This window comes from Babylonia areolata, chromosome 5, assembly GCF_041734735.1.
Source record: "Babylonia areolata isolate BAREFJ2019XMU chromosome 5, ASM4173473v1, whole genome shotgun sequence".
Classification (NCBI taxonomy): Eukaryota; Metazoa; Mollusca; class Gastropoda; order Neogastropoda; family Buccinidae; genus Babylonia; species Babylonia areolata.
The window spans coordinates 686,220-705,654 of record NC_134880.1 but is presented as its reverse complement, the minus strand read 5'-3'; the positions used below and the strand labels follow the sequence as shown (position 1 = coordinate 705,654).

At 44.4% G+C, this 19,435-nt stretch overlaps 1 protein-coding gene across 1 annotated transcript in view; it reads right to left on the bottom strand.

Moving 5' to 3' along the window:
* LOC143282554 (neuronal acetylcholine receptor subunit alpha-10-like) overlaps window positions 1–18,516 on the bottom strand; it is a 335,088-nt gene extending 316,572 nt beyond the window's left edge. Inside the window, exon 1 of the mRNA XM_076588240.1 lies at window positions 18,386–18,516. Within this exon, the coding sequence (XP_076444355.1) occupies window positions 18,386–18,479 (94 nt within the window). The 5' untranslated portion in view covers window positions 18,480–18,516. The remainder of the gene's footprint in view (window positions 1–18,385) is intronic.
* Window positions 18,517–19,435: the final 919 nt, after the last annotated feature.

Below are 19,435 nucleotides of genomic sequence, written 5' to 3'. Positions count from 1 at the left end.
AGCAGTTCTTCACTGCAGACATCATCAACATCAACATCAACATCAACACAGCAGTTCTTCACTGCAGACATCATCAACATCAATATCAACATCAACACAGCAGTTCTTCACTGCAGACATCATCATCAACATCAATATCAACACAGCAGTTCTTCACTGCAGACATCATCAACATCAACATCAACATCAACACAGCAGTTCTTCACTGCAGACATCATCATCATCATCAATATCAGCACATCAGTTCTTCACTGCAGACATCATCATCATCAACATCAACACAGCAGTTCCATAATCAAAGACGGCTAAAAGGTCCACCACTCCCACATCCACCACCACCCACACACCGATAATTAGATATGTTGTCCAAATGCCAAGCCTAGTTAACTGATCTTATTAAAAGAATGACAGCCAAGGCTGTCCAAATTTGTTCACGACCGTTTCTTTTATCAATATGCTCATGTTAGTGTTTCACTGTGTCTTAAAAACCTTAATTAAGGTTTTATGACAATATTCTTTTGAATTCAGTCCAATTCTATTCTGTTGACGCTGACCTTCAGCACACCACACCACACCACACCACACCACACCTCGGCCACAACACACCACACCTCACCACACCACACCACACCACACCACACCTCGGCCACAACACACCACACCACACCACACCACACCACACCTCGGCCACAACACACCACACCACACCACACCACACCTCGGCCACAACACACCACACCTCACCACACCTCACCACACCACACCACACCACACCACACCTCGGCCACAACACACCACACCACACCACACCACACCTCGGCCACAACACACCACACCACACCACACCACACCACACCTCACCACACCACACCACACCACACCACACCTCGGCCACAACACACCACACCACACACCACACCACACCTCGGCCACAACACACCTCGGCCACAACACACCACACCACACCACACCACACCTCGGCCACAACACACCACACCACACCACACCACACCACACCTCGGCCACAACACACCACACCTCACCACACCACACCACACCACACCACACCTCGGCCACAACACACCACACCACACCACACCACACCTCGGCCACAACACACTACACCTCACCACACCACACCACACCACACCACACCACACCTCGGCCACACCACACCACACCACACCACACCACACCTCGGCCACAACACACCACACCTCACCACACCACACCACACCTCACCACACCACACCACACCACACCACACCTCGGCCACAACACACCACACCACACCACACCACACCTCGGCCACAACACTTACACCAAATTGCTGAGAAAGCATTTCACCAAAGCAGCAGCAGCATGCGTCCATCCTCACCCCGCCTCCCTCTCTGTCCCCCACCCCCACCCCGCCCCCACGGCCCCCCGCCTCACCCCCAAGAGAGCAAGAGTCCAAACAGATAACGGTCCTGAACGCACCCCTGGGGGAGTCAGCTGATGAGTCTCTGGTAGCCTCGTGAGGGAAGGAGCAGGTCCAGACTCCTGTGACCACAACTGGTTTTGATGGTCGTGGGATTGCGGGGAGTTTAGCTGTTAGGGCTGGGTGTAGCGAATGAGAGGTGGGGGGTGATGGGGGGAGGGGCGGTGGTGGTTAGCATTCTGCGGGCGGTCTGGCTTTGGACAGGACGGTCGGTTGCTTGTATACATACCCATGACAGTTAATGCTTACTGAGGTGTGGTAGGGTGTTGCTGGACGTACGCCTCAAGGAAAACAATGACGGATTTGCCTCTCCTTCTTTATTTCCGTTTTTTTTCTTTTCGACTGGTGAAAACAGTTTGTATGGACTGTTTATCGAGCCAGGTGGGTGGGCACGCGTACGGCTGTGAAACGTTATCCATGTTGTTTAACGTGTGTGTGTGTGTGTGTGTGTGTGTGTGTGTGTGTGTGTGTGTGTGTGCTGGGGGTGATGAGAATGAATAGGGAGAGGGGGCGGGGTGGGGGCGCTTGAAGAATAGTGAACGTGTGCGTGTTTGTGTTCAATCCAATTCAATTCAATACAATGCAATGGAATGAATGAAATACAACACAATGCAATGCAACACAATACAATACAACACAATACAATACAATGCAACACAATACAATACAATACAATACAATACAATGCAACACAATACAATACAATGCAACATAATACAATACAATGCAATACGATACAATACAATACAATACAACACAATACAAAGCAGAACCACTGCAGGCTTCTCAGTTATCAATCTGGCCGTTGATAATGATCTGCTTGAGGTAAAGCACGCTTCCCTGCCCGCCTGGCTTACTCATCCGTGACACTGAGCCAAGGCTGTTTGTTCTGAAGATGGATGGGGACACTGCGCAGACCAGCGATGGTGTGAGATTTATTTCACACACACACACACACACCACACGCACGCGCGCGCGCGCACGCACACAAACACGCATGCACACACACACACACACACACACAGAGTCTCTCCCCACCCCTGACCCCCTTTCTTCTTCAGAATCTCTCTCTCTCTCTATCTCTTTCTCTCTCTCTCTCTCTCTCAAGCACACACGCACGCACACACAAACACATATATATATATATATAGAGAGAGAGAGAGGGGGCGGGTAGGGGGGGGGGGGGGGGGGGGGGGGGGGGGGGGGGGGGACGCGCAAACATACACAAGCAAGACAGACAGACAGACAGACAGACCCACATTGAACAGACCGAGAGCAGCAGTCAGTCCAATTCGTGTTTGGTAATGCATTTTGTTGAAGGTTCACAATAGGAATAAGTCTTTTTTTTCTTCTTTCGCTTGTGTCTTCATGTGCTTCGTATACCTTATGGACAGTTGTATGTGTATTGTTTCATAAGAGGCGCTTGGAACCCACTACATATGGAGGCTGCTCCATTTTTTATATATGATAGTCAGTCGTGACCGACTATGACCATCAGAACAGCAGAGGAGGCAACTGCTGTTCCGACTATTTGGGCTAGAATTTGATTATAGTGGAGAGTGTCTTGCCCAAGTACATCCCCACTCTCTCGGCCAAGAGGGTTTTAGGACAGTCGGCGTTGGGATGGTTCCCAAAGGCTAACTAGCCCACAAGGCTGCAGCACTAAGAGCCAGTGCAAGTTTGCCTCCTAGTTTGGGGTCATAGTCCTTCACAAAAAGACTAAGCTGTAAATGGTTTCCCATTGACTGGAGAAACCATTGATAATACAGCTCTCACTTTGCTGTTGGCCCAAATGTAAACTTATGTCAGTCTGTGATATAAGCTGAGTGTTGGGCTGCTCTATATAAGTAATATAACTATGTTACATGATTTGATTACGTCGATGATGTTGATGATGATATTATTATTATTACCATTTTTACTATTAAATATATATGAAGTATATATGAAAACTGAAGTGAACGTTTATAACAGAGACGAAGTACACAACAAGTGAACCGCTCAGTCTCTGATATTCTAATCCTCTGTGGTCGGCCCTCCACACTGTGGCACCAGAATGAAAATGCTCGCAAACTGAAACATGATAAGAAACATTAAAAAACAACAACAACAACAACAAAAACAACCCACAATAATCGCTGGCATTCCACAGACATGCAAGAACTTCAAAAGCAATGACGGGAAAGGAACCTGCTCAATCACATCTTAAAGACTGTTGGCAAACAGAATCGTATGCTAACCTTCTTCGCATCTTGGAAACACCAGTGAGTTCAACATGGTCACAGTCTATGAAGATTATGGAATCTTTGATCTCATCCAGGACAAAAGTTGGCTTAAAATGATGCCGGGCAGGTTGTGAAAGGGAAAGCAACACCACAGTCCCACTTCTTTACAGATTATGCTCTGAGTCAGTTTTTTCTTTAACGAAGCCTACCGCCTTTGGAATCAAATGTTACAGTGCATACATCATCGACAAACTTTGCTCATCGTGTGTGTGTGTGTGTGTGTGTGTGTTTATGGGTCTGGGTCTGACACAGTGCAAAAGACAAATACAATGAGGTGGGTTTCAAGAGAGACATACCACATAGTCATATAGATTTTAGTACATTCTGCGAAACAATTAAATATTTTTTTTATGTATACGTGTGTATGTCTATGTATGTATATATATATATATGCAACGAAATTGTGTAAAATACACCTGAACCCACTTAGTCGCCATTACAATGTTGTCCCCTTCACTCATTGTGACATGACAATGGTAACGTGCACCAAGAGACAAAAAGGCAAAAGAAAACTGCACACAAAAATAGTACCTACTACATACAAACCAATCTAACACACACAACAAACAAACGCTGGCTGCCAACGAAGAGGACAGGGGATTGTCAAAAAGCAAGAAGGTGAGGGGAAGGAACGAGACTCACCCAGACAGAACAGATCAGAGCTGAACTCCGACAGGACACCACAATCAGCACGGTTATCGTCTACAGGTTTCGACGGGGAACACCCACGTGTGAGAGTCATAAATCTGGTTACGTGATGGAACCCGACTCAAATTAAGACACACAAGAAGAACCCCATGCCCTAAGCTTCTCTGCCTCACTTGTTGGAAAGCAGTGGTGAGTTTGCTGATAAGGGATGATCGCTAATCTTCACGTTGGATTTCAGATGGTGAGCAGGATTTGGGGGAACGAGTGCAACATTAAAATGTCTTGTCTTTTAAAGGGAATGCTTGATAGTTAAAGGAATAATCAAGATTCAAGTTATTTCCACGAAATGCCTCTTACGTCTGCCTTGCCATGTGATGATGACCTCCAGATTGACGAAGTCTGCTCATCGTGTTATCGTTTTGTACGTTCGTGCGTGTGTTAAACGGGTACAAGAGAGAGAGATAGAGAGAGAGACATAGACAGAGACAGAGAGAGACAGAGGCAGAAGAGAGAGAGAGAGAGAGAGAGAGAGAGAGAGAGAGAGAGTGTGTGTGTGTGTGTGTGTGTGTGGTTCCCAACTATACACAGCAAAATGTGGTTTCGACTGAAATGATAAAATTGCATCCGTAGTAAAGCTTTGTCAACTTCACTGATGTCTTTGAATGTGTCGATCGAAATTTCCTAACCTATGATGAAAAGAATGATAATTATGATAGTGGAAACAATAGCAGTAAGAAGAATACGAAAAAGTAGTAGTAGTAGTAGTAGTAGTAGTAATAGTAGAAGAAGAAGAAGCAAAAATGGCGGTAGTGGTAGTAACAACAGCAGCAGCAGTAGTAGTGACTGCAGCAGCAGTAACAGCAGCAATATTATTACTATGATGATAATTATTTTAAGTCAGTGTTGATGTGCATCTTCGGGTAAGAAGGCCCCTGTTTAAACAGACTAAAACAAACATGAAAGTAATAAATCAAGCAACCGTATTTTAACCAAATGAGCAAGGCACCAAATGGAAGTGTAACTGTAATATTTACCCTTAGTTTTTATTTTATTTATCAAAGAAAAAAATAATGAAGCGAAAGAGAAGGGAAAAAACTTAAAGACATCACCACGTTGGTGACAATGTATAAGTGAGTAACAAAGTTTCCAAACATTCAATGAGTTATTGGCTATTCTTGTCAAATATACCACCCCAGCTAACGACATTCTTATTCCTTTGTCTCTTCCTCCTTCTTCTCCTCTTCCTTTGTCTCTTCCTCCTTCTCCTCCTCTTTCTTTGTCTCTTTCTCCTTCTTCTCCTCTTCCTTTGTTTCTGTCTCCTTCTCCTCCTCTTTCTTTGTCTCTTTCTCCTTCTTCTCCTCTTCCTTTGTTTCTGTCTCCTTCTCCTCCTCTTCCTTTGTCTCTTTCTCCTTCTCCTCCTCTTTCTTTGTCTCTTTCTCCTTCTTCTCCTCTTCCTTTGTCTCTTCCTCCTTCTCCTCCTCTTCCTTTGTCTCTTCCTCCTTCTTCTCCTCTTTCTTTGTCTCTTTCTCCTTCTCCTCCTCTTTCTTTGTCTCTTTCTCCTTCTTCTCCTCTTTCTTTGTCTCTTTCTCCTTCTCCTCCTCTTTCTTTGTCTCTTTCTCCTTCTTCTCCTCTTTCTTTGTCTCTTTCTCCTTCTCCTCCTCTTTCTTTGGAGTGCGAGCCACATTTAAGTTTACCGTCCGAGATGATATTTCCTTTACAACTCAGTCTGCATCTTTTGTTCTTTTTTTTCTGCAGGTTCTCCAGGCAGGATCAGCACGTTGGGTTTATTCGGAGATCAGGCATCTGGTTTTGTTGTTGTTGTTGTTGTTGTTTTTGTTTGCAGCAGGTGTGGTGTAGCTATATGGATCAGTCAGCAGGTGTGGTGTAGCTATATGGATCAGTCAGAAGGTGTGGTGTAGCTATATGGATCAGTCAACAGGTGTGGTGTAGCTATATGGATCAGTCAACAGGTGTGGTGTAGCTATATGGATCAGTCAACAGGTGTGGTGTAGCTATATGGATCAGTCAGCAGGTGTGGTGTAGCTATATGGATCAGTCAACAGGTGTGGTGTAGCAATATGGATCAGTCAACAGGTGTGGTGTAGCTATATGGATCAGTCAGACAGGTGTGGTGTAGCTATATGGATCAGTCAACAGGTGTGGTGTAGCTATATGGATCAGTCAACAGGTGTGGTGTAGCTATATGGATCAGTCAGAAGGTGTGGTGTAGCTATATGGATCAGTCAACAGGTGTGGTGTAGCTATATGGATCAGTCAGAAGGTGTGGTGTAGCTATATGGATCAGTCAACAGGTGTGGTGTAGCTATATGGATCAGTCAACAGGTGTGGTGTAGCTATATGGATCAGTCAGAAGGTGTGGTGTAGCTATATGGATCAGTCAACAGGTGTGGTGTAGCTATATGGATCAGTCAACAGGTGTGGTGTAGCAATATGGATCAGTCAACAGGTGTGGTGTAGCTATATGGATCAGTCAGAAGGTGTGGTGTAGCTATATGGATCAGTCAGAAGGTGTGGTGTAGCTATATGGATCAGTCAACAGGTGTGGTGTAGCTATATGGATCAGTCAACAGGTGTGGTGTAGCTATATGGATCAGTCAACAGGTGTGGTGTAGCTATATGGATCAGTCAACAGGTGTGGTGTAGCTATATGGATCAGTCAACAGGTGTGGTGTAGCTATATGGATCAGTCAACAGGTGTGGTGTAGCTATATGGATCAGTCAGAAGGTGTGGTGTAGCTATATGGATCAGTCAGAAGGTGTGGTGTAGCTATATGGATCAGTCAACAGGTGTGGTGTAGCTATATGGATCAGTCAGAAGGTGTGGTGTAGCTATATGGATCAGTCAACAGGTGTGGTGTAGCTATATGGATCAGTCAACAGGTGTGGTGTAGCTATATGGATCAGTCAGAAGGTGTGGTGTAGCTATATGGATCAGTCAACAGGTGTGGTGTAGCTATATGGATCAGTCAACAGGTGTGGTGTAGCTATATGGATCAGTCAGAAGGTGTGGTGTAGCTATATGGATCAGTCAACAGGTGTGGTGTAGCTATATGGATCAGTCAGAAGGTGTGGTGTAGCAATATGGATCAGTCAGAAGGTGTGGTGTAGCTATATGGATCAGTCAACAGGTGTGGTGTAGCTATATGGATCAGCCAGAAGGTGTGGTGTAGCTATATGGATCAGTCAACAGGTGTGGTGTAGCTATATGGATCAGTCAACAGGTGTGGTGTAGCTATATGGATCAGCCAGAAGGTGTGGTGTAGCTATATGGATCAGTCAACAGGTGTGGTGTAGCAATATGGATCAGTCAACAGGTGTGGTGTAGTTATATGGATCAGTCAACAGGTGTGGTGTAGCTATATGGATCAGTCAGAAGGTGTGGTGTAGCTATATGGATCAGTCAACAGGTGTGGTGTAGCTATATGGATCAGTCAACAGGTGTGGTGTAGCTATATGGATCAGTCAACAGGTGTGGTGTAGCTATATGGATCAGTCAACAGGTGTGGTGTAGCAATATGGATCAGTCAACAGGTGTGGTGTAGCTATATGGATCAGTCAACAGGTGTGGTGTAGCTATATGGATCAGTCAGAAGGTGTGGTGTAGCTATATGGATCAGTCAACAGGTGTGGTGTAGCTATATGGATCAGTCAACAGGTGTGGTGTAGCTATATGGATCAGTCAACAGGTGTGGTGTAGCTATATGGATCAGTCAGAAGGTGTGGTGTAGCTATATGGATCAGTCAGAAGGTGTGGTGTAGCTATATGGATCAGTCAGAAGGTGTGGTGTAGCTATATGGATCAGTCAACAGGTGTGGTGTAGCTATATGGATCAGTCAACAGGTGTGGTGTAGCTATATGGATCAGTCAGAAGGCTGTGACACTGTCATGAAACTGAAATCGAAACTCCTCCTCCTCCTCTTCCTCCACCTACTCCTACTCCTCCTTTTTCTTCTTCAACTTCTTCTCTCACTTTTGCTCCACACCTCCTTGTCCTTCTCTTTATCTTTTCTTCTTTTTCTTCTTTCTTTTAATTATTATTCTTCTTTTTCAAAGCACATCAACCACGAAATGATTGGACTGAACAACCTCAGCTACATCTGTATCCATTCCGTGTCAAAGATGCCATCTACACCCCCTCCCGTGCAGCCAGCCACCCACCCGCTCACCCACCCTACCCTCCTGCACTCACACACACACACACACACACACACACACACACAGAGCACTACCAGATTCTGTTAATTAGCACCTGCACGTCTGGCTGGTTGGTATCAGGGGGGAAGGGGAGGAGGTGCGGGGAGTGGGGGGTGGAGGTGGAGGTGCTGGGCGGGATATGCGCCAGGGTAAAACTAAAAGGGGAGGTAGTGGGTTTTTCAGGACTAGTTTGACGTTCAGCACGTGCACGGTGCATTAACACGTGCATCCCATCGATTCCGTGGGCCAAATCCCCTTTCAGGGGTTAGTCTCCCATGTCCAGATTGAAGGGGGAGGGGTCTACTATGTGTGTGTGGGGGGGGGGAGGGGGGAGGGGGGCTAGGGCTCTCTCTCTCTCTCTCTCTCTCTCTCTCTCTCTCTCTCACACACACACACACACACACACACACACAAAGGGGTCAGTTATGTCTTATTTATTGTATCAGTCATTGTTGTTGTTCTTTCCTTGCTTATTTCATCGTGTTTTGTTTTGCTCTTTTTTTCTTTTTTCCTCCCTTTTTTTTTACTTTTTTTTTCTCTAGTTCTATTTTTTTATGCATGCATAATCTATTCATTTCGTTTTATCATAATCGTGACAAGTGTTCAAGTAATATTGGTGATGGTGGTAGTCACTGCAGTATGCTGCACTTGCCAACATAGATTTCAGAGACAGTAACAATACTGTACCTTTTGAACACCCGGATGTTTCTGGAACTTCCATATTGATGACATCTCTCTCTCTCTCTCTCTCTCTCTCTGTGTGTGTGTGTGTGTGTGTGTGTGTGTGTGTGTGTGACTCACTGTCCTATCCATCTGTCAATCTTAGTGTGTGGGGGTGGGGGGAGTGAGGGGGTGCTGTCAGTGTGTGTGTGCGCGTGTGTGTGTATGTATGTGTGTACGCTCGCACGCGAGTGTCAGTGTGTGTATGCATGTGTGTGCACGGATGTGGGTGTGTGTGGGGGGGCGGGGGGTGTTTTCTTCATTATGTATACAATTCTGCATGAAAACATTTTCCTTTCATTTATGTGTGTGCTATTTGTAATTTATGTAGATTAGCAAGGACAGATTGGAAGAATAGGCAATGCCTAAAATCTTAATCCTTGAATAAAAACGTTTTGAGTTCTGAGTTCTGAGTTCTCTCTCTCTCTCTCTCTCTCTCTCTCTCTCTCTCTCTCTCTCTCTCTCTCTCTCTGTCCGAACTATAGAGACTGCGTCAACAAGTATCAAGCGATGTGTGTGTGTGTGTGTGTGTGTGTGTGTGTGTGTTGTTGTTGTTGTTGTTGTTGTTGTTGTTGTTTCCTCAGATGTGCCCTCAAACCGCCATGTCGCTCTCCAGAAGAGAGAAAGGACCCGCCATGCATAAAGAGCAGAGAGGTAGTAAAGGGAAATATCGACATCTGCCTGGAAATGGAATCCTGCCATCCGTGCAAGAGATGGGCAACGTTCGTTCGACATTCAATAACGGCTGTGATGCTTTGGGTGTTGGGGTCAAGAGGTACGCGTGTGTGTAAACAAAAAAAAAAAATGTTTCAGGATTTTGGGGGGAAGTGCTCTTGTGGGCGTCTTCCCTGCCCCCCCCCCCCCCACACCTCCCCTCTCCCCTCTCCCAAACAAAAAGAAAAAGAAAAGATATATAGAAAGATTGTGTGTGTGTGTGTGTGTGTGTGTGTGCGTGTGCGTGTTTGTAATTATTGAGATTCACCAGCTGTCACAAATGGGTTTCATTAAAAGCAGATGTATTCAGTGACACTTTAGTTTGTTCTGTAACATTTATATGACAGACAAGTTTATTTCAGTGGGTAAAATACGGTACTAAAAAAAAAAAGGGGGGGGGGGTAGAGCCCCCCCGCCCCCCCCCACCCCACACACACACACACACACACACGTGCGCCCCCTCCCCCCCCCCCCCAAAAAAAAAAAAGAAAAAAAGAAGAAGAAAAAACAAACAAACGAACAAAATAAACGAGGACTGGTCTTTTTCCTTCAACAAATGAGTTTGTTTTACTTCCGTATTGTGATCACCCCCATACCTGTTCTGTTTCTTCGTTCCCACAGATCCAAACACTTCCCTTACTCCACTTCCGTTCTTTCTGGGTCTCTAGACCCACGTGCTTGCGAACGATCCCCTCTTCCTTTGGCTTCGTCAAATCCCCACAATCACCTCTTTCAAGTCTGGTCTTCGTCAAGTCCCTACAATCACCTCTTTCAAGTCTGGTCTTCGTCAAGTCCCTACAATCACCTCTTTCAAGTCTGGTCTTCGTCAAATCCCTGCAATCATCTCTTTCAAGTCTGGTCTTCGTCAAATCCCCACAATCACCTCTTTCAAGTCTGGTCTTCGTCAAGTCCCTACAATCACCTCTTTCAAGTCTGGTCTTCGTCAAGTCCCTACAATCACCTCTTTCAAGTCTGGTCTTCGTCAAGTCCCTACAATCACCTCTTTCAAGTCTGGTCTTCGTCAAGTCCCTGCAATCACCTCTTTCAAGTCTGGTCTTAACACCTCACCTCTTTCATGTCTGGTCTTAATACCTCACCTCTTTCAAGTCTGGCCTCAACACCTTAACTCTTTCATGTCTGGCCTCAACACCTTACCTCTTTCATGTCTGGCCTCAACACCTCACCTCTTTCATGTCTGGCCTCAACACCTCACCTCTTTCATGTCTGGCCTCAACACCTCACCTCTTTCAACTCTGGCCTCAAAGGCCTCAACTCTCACCTCTTTGCTAAAATAGCCCGATCCTCCCTTCCCTCTTTACGGTCACAGTCTCCAGTCTCTGACCTGACGTCTACATGTGTTTAGCAGTCTATCCTGTCGGTTTAGTGTTATGTCTACATGTGTTTAGCAGTCTATCCTGTCGGTTTAGTGTTATGTCTACATGTGTTTAGCAGTCTATCCTGTCGGTTTAGTGTTATGTCTACATGTGTTTAGCAGTCTATCCTGTCGGTTTAGTGTTATGTCTACATGTGTTTAGCAGTCTGTCCTTTCGGTTTAGTGTTATGTCTACATGTGTTTAGCAGTCTGTCCTTTCGGTTTAGTGTTGTGTCTACATGTGTTTAGGAGTCTGTCCTTTCGGTTTAGTGTTGTGTCTACATGTGTTTAGGAGTCTGTCCTTTCGGTTTAGTGTTGTGTCTACATGTGTTTAGGAGTATCGTCTTCTATCCTTTCGGTTTAGTGTTATGTCTACATGTGGAAAATCGGAGTGAAAGCGCTTTTATTTGTCTCCGCATAAGTACGCTCTCTCTCTCTCTCTCTCTCTCTCTCTCTCTCTCTCTCTCTAATCTTATAAAATGCTTCTATCGCTATGTGATCAAGACAAAGAGTGCTGGGCATCTCAGGTACGAAACACTTTGTATAAATTTGGATTCGGCTTTGTTTGGGAAAATCAAGGTGTAGAAAATGTAAGAGGATTCTTGAATGATTTCAAACAAAGACTGATCGATTGCCATAGTCAAAACTGGCACGAACATCTTCACAGCAGCAGCAGGTTCAGCGTTTATCGAAATTTCAAATCATCCATATCACTGGAATCTTACTTTACAGCAGTTAAAAATAAACACATAAGAGATGTGCTTATAAGATTTAGAATAGGAGCCTCGGATATCCGTACACACAAGATGAGATTTGCTTTCGTCAGTCCAAACGACCTGAAATGTCCACTATGTAACGCTGGTATTGAAGACGAGATACACACTTTATTTTACTGTAAATCTCTTAACGATCTGCGACATAAATATATTCCATGTTGGTACACGAAACATCCCTCTGACAAAAGTTTAGAATTTATAATGCATGACACAAAAATCCTTCATGATCTAGGTCGCTTTATTTATCACTCTAATAAACGTCGTGCTGCTTTATTATGTTAATGGGCACAACCTGAGTTCTGTTCTGTTATACATTTAAAACAACGAACGTACATGTTTAAGCGGACTTGCTCACGATGGAAGGCATTTACCTTTTTGAATTTTCGATTCATGTGTTTGCATGCCCGGTTTTACAAAATCGAGTCTGCGCGCGCGCGTGTGTGTGTGTGGGGGGGGGGGAGAGATGTGGGAAGGGGTCTGGAGGTGTGGGATGGGGGGGGTGTGTGCTCAACATTGTAATGGGTCAGAAGGCCTTCTACAATAAAACAGTTCTGAGTTCTGAGTTCTGAGTTCTCTCTCTCTCTCTCTCTCTCTCTCTCTCTCTCTCTCTCTCTCTCTCTTTCAGCATATATATATATATATATATATATATATATATATATATATATATATATATATATATATATATATATATATATATATATATAATCTATATATCATCCTTCTTCTATTATCATCATCAACATTATCATAAAATACTATTATCATTATCACCATTGTTGCTATTATCATTATTATCATTATATCATTATCATCATCACCATGATCATTAATATTACTATTATTGTTGTTGCTGATGTTGTTGTTTTCAATAATGTTTCTCAACGTCACTGTCTGAACAATTTTCCGAACGGATTTTGTTTCTCTTCAAAGCACCTTTGAGTCATGTGTCTGGCCACCCTCCTCTGCTTTTCTGTACGTCTGTCCGGGAATGCATACAGAGACAGGGAATGAATATAGAGACAGGGGATGAATATAGAGACAGGGGATGAATATAGAGACAGGGAATGAATATAGAGACAGGGGATGAATATAGAGACAGGGGATGAATATAGAGACAGGGAATGAATATAGAGACAGGGGATGAATATAGAGACAGGGGATGAATATAGAGACAGGGGATGCATATAGAGACAGGGGATGCATATAGAGACAGGGGATGCATATAGAGACAGGGGATGCATATAGAGACAGGGGATGCATATAGAGACAGGGAATGCATACAGAGACAGTGAAGTGGGAGGTTCAAAATGAGAGAGAGAGACGTGGGAGGGGAACGTGGAGAAAGGGGATATCATGGGGAATACAGCCAGGGACACTGGGAGATCAGAATTTAAGGAGACGGTGAAAAAGAGAGGAATAAGGAGAGAGAGAGAGAGAGAGAGAGAGAGAGAGAGAGAGAGAGAGAGAGAGAGAGAAACAAAAAGAGGAATGAGACACACAGAAACACAGAGACACAGAGACAGACGGACAGACAGACAGACAAAGGCAGAGAGCGGAAGGAACAGACAGAGAAAGAAGGTAAAAAAAATGAAGGCTGAGAAGTGACAATACTGGAAAAGACAAAGACTTGAACTATCTCCATCGCTATCTTCCCTGTCACCTTTCTGTTCACCTCCCCACCCCCCAACCCCCACCTCTTATGTAATCACGACACTGGCAAATCCACTGCTCTGACGCGTCTGTGCTTGATACAATATTTTATTTCATGTCTGATTTCCGTGAAGCATTATGGTTGTTATCGCGCCATTCTCAGCAGTCACAATGAAGTACGGCTAAATGTCACCATCAAAAAATTAATAAAAAAAAAAGAAATCCCGAAAAGAAAACCGCCAACATATTTTGCGATTTGTTTTCTTTCCATAGCGAGCGAACTGTATTCTTGTGACCACTGCTCCGTTGGTCTTCGAACAGACCGACATTCTGTCGACTGAAAATAACTATGGCAACTGGTCAGGCAGACAGATAACTGGACTTCACTTTTGAATCAGCGACTTGAGTCTATGCTTGTGGGCAAGTATATCTATGTCTATAATACGTCCATGAATATGTGCAGATGCATGTGTATGACATTCCAGGTCAATCTGTTCAGCATTTCTCAAAACGTCCCACCGACGCGCGCGACCGCGCATGCGTGCACACTCATATAAACACACATACAGAGAGAGAGAGAGAGAGAGAGAGAGAGAGAGAAGTAAGCAGAAAGACAGACTAACAGGCAGACACACACAAAGAAAAATGGTATTGTGAAAACACGTCAGACCGAAGAAAGGAAGACAATACAGACTGTCAGACAGTGACAGTGACAATACAGACTATCAGATAGTGACAGTGACAATACAGACTACCAGATAGTGACAGTGACAATACAGACTATCAGATAGTGACAGTGACAATACAGACTACCAGATAGTGACAGTGACAATACAGACTATCCGATAGTGACAGTGACAATACAGACTATCCGATAGTGACAGTGACAATACAGACTACCAAATAGTGACAGTGACAATACAGACTATCCGATAGTGACAGTGACAATACAGACTATCCGATAGTGACAGTGACAATACAGACTACCAGATAGTGACAGTGACAATACAGACTATCAGATAGTGACAGTGTCGTGTTTCCAATAATCTGACCACCCGCTTCATCATCCATCCTTTTTTTCTCTTTTTTTCCTTTTTTTTTTTTTTGCCATGAGCAAAGCAGGTGTACTGAATCATTAACTGTCATCATACATTGATTGCATAAAATTAATAAAGGCAGCAGTCTGTAGCAGCTGCTTTTTCTTCAACGACAACGACAAAAAAATAGAAGAGCAAACAAAGAGAAACATGACACATGTTGACAATAACCACTGCTGACAGAGCATAATGATATACTGTTCCCTCTATTGGAAAAAGTCAATAACACATTGAAGTGCCACTCTTCCGCACATACATGGACACTCCCCACCCCCCACCCCCACCCCTGTCATTGGAACAGAGCGGTAAGCGTTCGTCACGGATGGACAGTCCACTGCTATTGCACAGAACGATCTGATCAAAGTGGCAGAATAATTAGACAGTGCTGACAAGCTGTCTTTGTCATTGTGTGTCGTGTTAGCTGTCTTTGTCATTGTGTGTCGTGTTGGTGACAAGCTGTCTTTGTCACTGTGTGTCGTGTTGGTGACAAGCTGTCTTTGTCATTGTGTGTCGTGTTGGTGACAAGCTGTCTTTGTCACTGTGTGTCGTGTTGGTGACAAGCTGTCTTTGTCATTGTGTGTCGTGTTGGTGACAAGCTGTCTTTGTCATTGTGTGTCGTGTTGGTGACAAGCTGTCTTTGTCACTGTGTGTCGTGTTGGTGACAAGTTGTCTTTGTCATTGTGTGTCGTGTTAGCTGTCTTTGTCATTGTATGTCGTGTTGGTGACAAGCTGTCTGTCACTGTGTGTCGTGTTGGTGACAAGCTGTCTTTGTCATTGTGTGTCGTGTTGGTGACAAGCTGTCTTTGTCACTGTGTGTCGTGTTGGTGACAAGCTGTCTTTGTCACTGTGTGTCGTGTTGGTGACAAGCTGTCTTTGTCATTGTGTGTCGTGTTGGTGACAAGCTGTCTTTGTCATTGTGTGTCGTGTTGGTGACAAGCTGTCTTTGTCACTGTGTGTCGTGTTGGTGACAAGCTGTCTTTGTCATTGTGTGTCGTGTTAGCTGTCTTTGTCATTGTATGTCGTGTTGGTGACAAGCTGTCTGTCACTGTGTGTCGTGTTGGTGACAAGCTGTCTTTGTCATTGTGTGTCGTGTTAGCTGTCTTTGTCATTGTGTGTCGTGTTGGTGACAAGCTGTCTGTCACTGTGTGTCGTGTTGGTGACAAGCTGTCTTTGTCATTGTGTGTCGTGTTGGTGACAAGCTGTCTTTGTCATTGTGTGTCGTGTTGGTGACAAGCTGTCTTTGTCATTGTGTGTCGTGTTGGTGACAAGCTGTCTTTATCATTGTGTGTCGTGTTGGTGACAAGCTGTCTTTGTCATTGTGTGTCGTGTTGGTGACAAGCTGTCTTTGTTACTGTGTGTTGTGTTGGTGACAAGATGTCTTTGTCATTGTGTGTCGTGTTGGTGACAAGCTGTCTGTCACTGTGTGTCGTGTTGGTGACAAGCTGTCTTTGTCATTGTATGTCGTGTTGGTGACAAGCTGTCTTTGTCATTGTATGTCGTGTTGGTGACAAGCTGTCTTTGTCATTGTGTGTCGTGTTGGTGACAAGCTGTCTGTCACTGTGTGTCGTGTTGGTGACAAGCTGTCTTTGTCATCGTGTGTCGTGTTAGCTGTCTTTGTCATTGTGTGTCGTGTTGGTGACAAGCTGTCTGTCACTGTGTGTCGTGTTGGTGACAAGCTGTCTTTGTCATTGTGTGTCGTGTTGGTGACAAGCTGTCTTTGTCATTGTGTGTCGTGTTGGTGACAAGCTGTCTTTGTCATTGTGTGTCGTGTTGGTGACAAGCTGTCTTTATCATTGTGTGTCGTGTTGGTGACAAGCTGTCTTTGTCATTGTGTGTCGTGTTGGTGACAAGCTGTCTTTGTTACTGTGTGTTGTGTTGGTGACAAGATGTCTTTGTCATTGTGTGTCGTGTTGGTGACAAGCTGTCTGTCACTGTCTGTCGTGTTGGTGACAAGCTGTCTTTGTCATTGTATGTCGTGTTGGTGACAAGCTGTCTTTGTCATTGTATGTCGTGTTGGTGACAAGCTGTCTTTGTCATTGTGTGTCGTGTTGGTGACAAGCTGTCTGTCACTGTGTGTCGTGTTGGTGACAAGCTGTCTTTGTCATCGTGTGTCGTGTTAGCTGTCTTTGTCATTGTGTGTCGTGTTGGTGACAAGCTGTCTTTGTCATTGTGTGTCGTGTTAGCTGTCTTTGTCATTGTGTGTCGTGTTGGTGACAAGCTGTCTTTGTCATTGTGTGTCGTGTTAGCTGTCTTTGTCATTGTGTGTCGTGTTAGCTGTCTTTGTCATTGTGTGTCGTGTTGGTGACAAGCTGTCTTTGTCATTGTGTGTCGTGTTAGCTGTCTTTGTCATTGTGTGTCGTGTTGGTGACAAGCTGTCTTTGTCATTGTGTGTCGTGTTAGCTGTCTTTGTCATTGTGTGTCGTGTTGGTGACAAGCTGTCTTTGTCATTGTGTGTCGTGTTGGTGACAAGCTGTCTTTGTCATTGTGTGTCGTGTTGGTGACAAGCTGTCTTTGTCATTGTGTGTCGTGTTGGTGACAAGCTGTCTTTGTCATTGTGTGTCGTGCTGGTGACAAGCTGTCTTTGTCATTGTGTGTCGTGCTGGTGACAAGCTGTCTTTGTCATTGTGTGTCGTGTTGGTGACAAGCTGTCTTTGTCATTGTGTGTCGTGTTCGTGACAAGCTGTCTTTGTCATTGTGTGTCGTGCTGGTGACAAGCTGTCTTTGTCATTGTGTGTCGTGTTGGTGACAAGCTGTCTTTGTCATTGTGTGTCGTGCTGGTGACAAGCTGTCTTTGTCATTGTGTGTCGTGTTGGTGACAAGCTGTCTTTGTCATTGTGTGTCGTGCTGGTGACAAGCTGTCTTTGTCATTGTGTGTCGTGCTGGTGACAAGTTGACAGGGACAGAGTGAGGACGGGAGCTGTGTAGTGCAGGTTCACTTTGTGTGTCAGCCGTGGTGTGCATACAGATCAGCGCTACGTCTTCAGCAAAGGGGGTATGAATGGTTGGGTGGTTGGGTGGAGACATACATACATACATACATACAGACATATATACATACATACATACATAAATCAATGGGTATTCTGATTGATTCATAGACAGAAAGACAGATATATAGATAGACAAATAATGAATACACACACGCACATATGAGATAGAGATGGGAGGAAAAAGACACACAAACGAACAGACAGACAGATGGGCACATAGATGGATAGACAAACAGGTAAATAGATAGATACACACACACACACACACACACACACACACACACACACACACAGAACCACACCACACCACACACACACACACACACACACACACACACACACACACACACGAACAGGCAAACAGACACACGAACAAGCAAACTCACACACACAACAACAACAACAACATCTGTGACAACATGCAGTCTACTCACGGTCAGCCGCGTCCAGTTGCGGGGTGCACAAGACGAGCAGAATGACCACACCAAGCCACAGCGAAAAGCGAATGCAGATTGTGGACGTCCTCATATTTGTCGCACTTTCCCTGCTTACACACGCCCGTTGACTTTTCAACATTTATTATTAGCCGTCAAGATGAGCTCACTGGGCTGGGTAGCATGACACTTCTTGGCACAATGCGGTGTTTTTGTTTTTTTGTGTTTTTTTGTTGGTTTTTTGTTGTTGTTTGTTTGTTTTTTGTTGTTTTGTTGTTGTTTTTTTCGTTCTCCTTTTTTCGCGATGTTGACCTTATCCTCTTGTGGACCCTGATTTCGTGATACTAGATGCTTCTCCTGTACGATCGTAAAAAGCTTCTTCACTTATATCAGTTTATATACATGATGAAACAAATTTCTTTCCGTGTTTTCTTTTCCTGTCCGCAATCTTCTGATACTCTTTTGTTTTCCGTGACAGTGTTGGAACCTAAACGTTCAAAACTGTCGTCACCTCTTTGCTGAAAGCCCCTGAACACGTTTCAGGAAACTCCTGTCCTTTGAAAAAGAGAGATAAAAACACCACCAGGAAGAAGAAAAGAATAGTCTAAACCAGATTCTGCACGGCTACACAGCAGATGACTGCAGAACACTGAACTGTCCTGTATATCAAAACCGAACTTGAGATTCTCTGTCTCTCTCCGTGCACAGTGTCTGCACTTCTCCTGTGTAATTTAATTACGCTGGCACAACAGTAACTGAGTGAGTGAGCTTATGTGTCAGCACTGCCAGTTTCTCTTGGCACAGAACCCATGTTCAAGTAGTTAAAATCCAACTTTACGAATGGAATATCCTAGAACTAACGCTCCAGACTCCCCACTAAGTGTACATATACATGGTGATAATTTTTTTTTTAAATATCCAAAAGCGTTTAAACAGAATTTACTGTGAAAACAGGGAGGGGAAAGAACAGCCTGGTACTACTGTGTTTCACACCTATGTGTCGAAGCGACAGGAAACGAAATAGACAGTCGCGCTGTTTCGTAATAAATC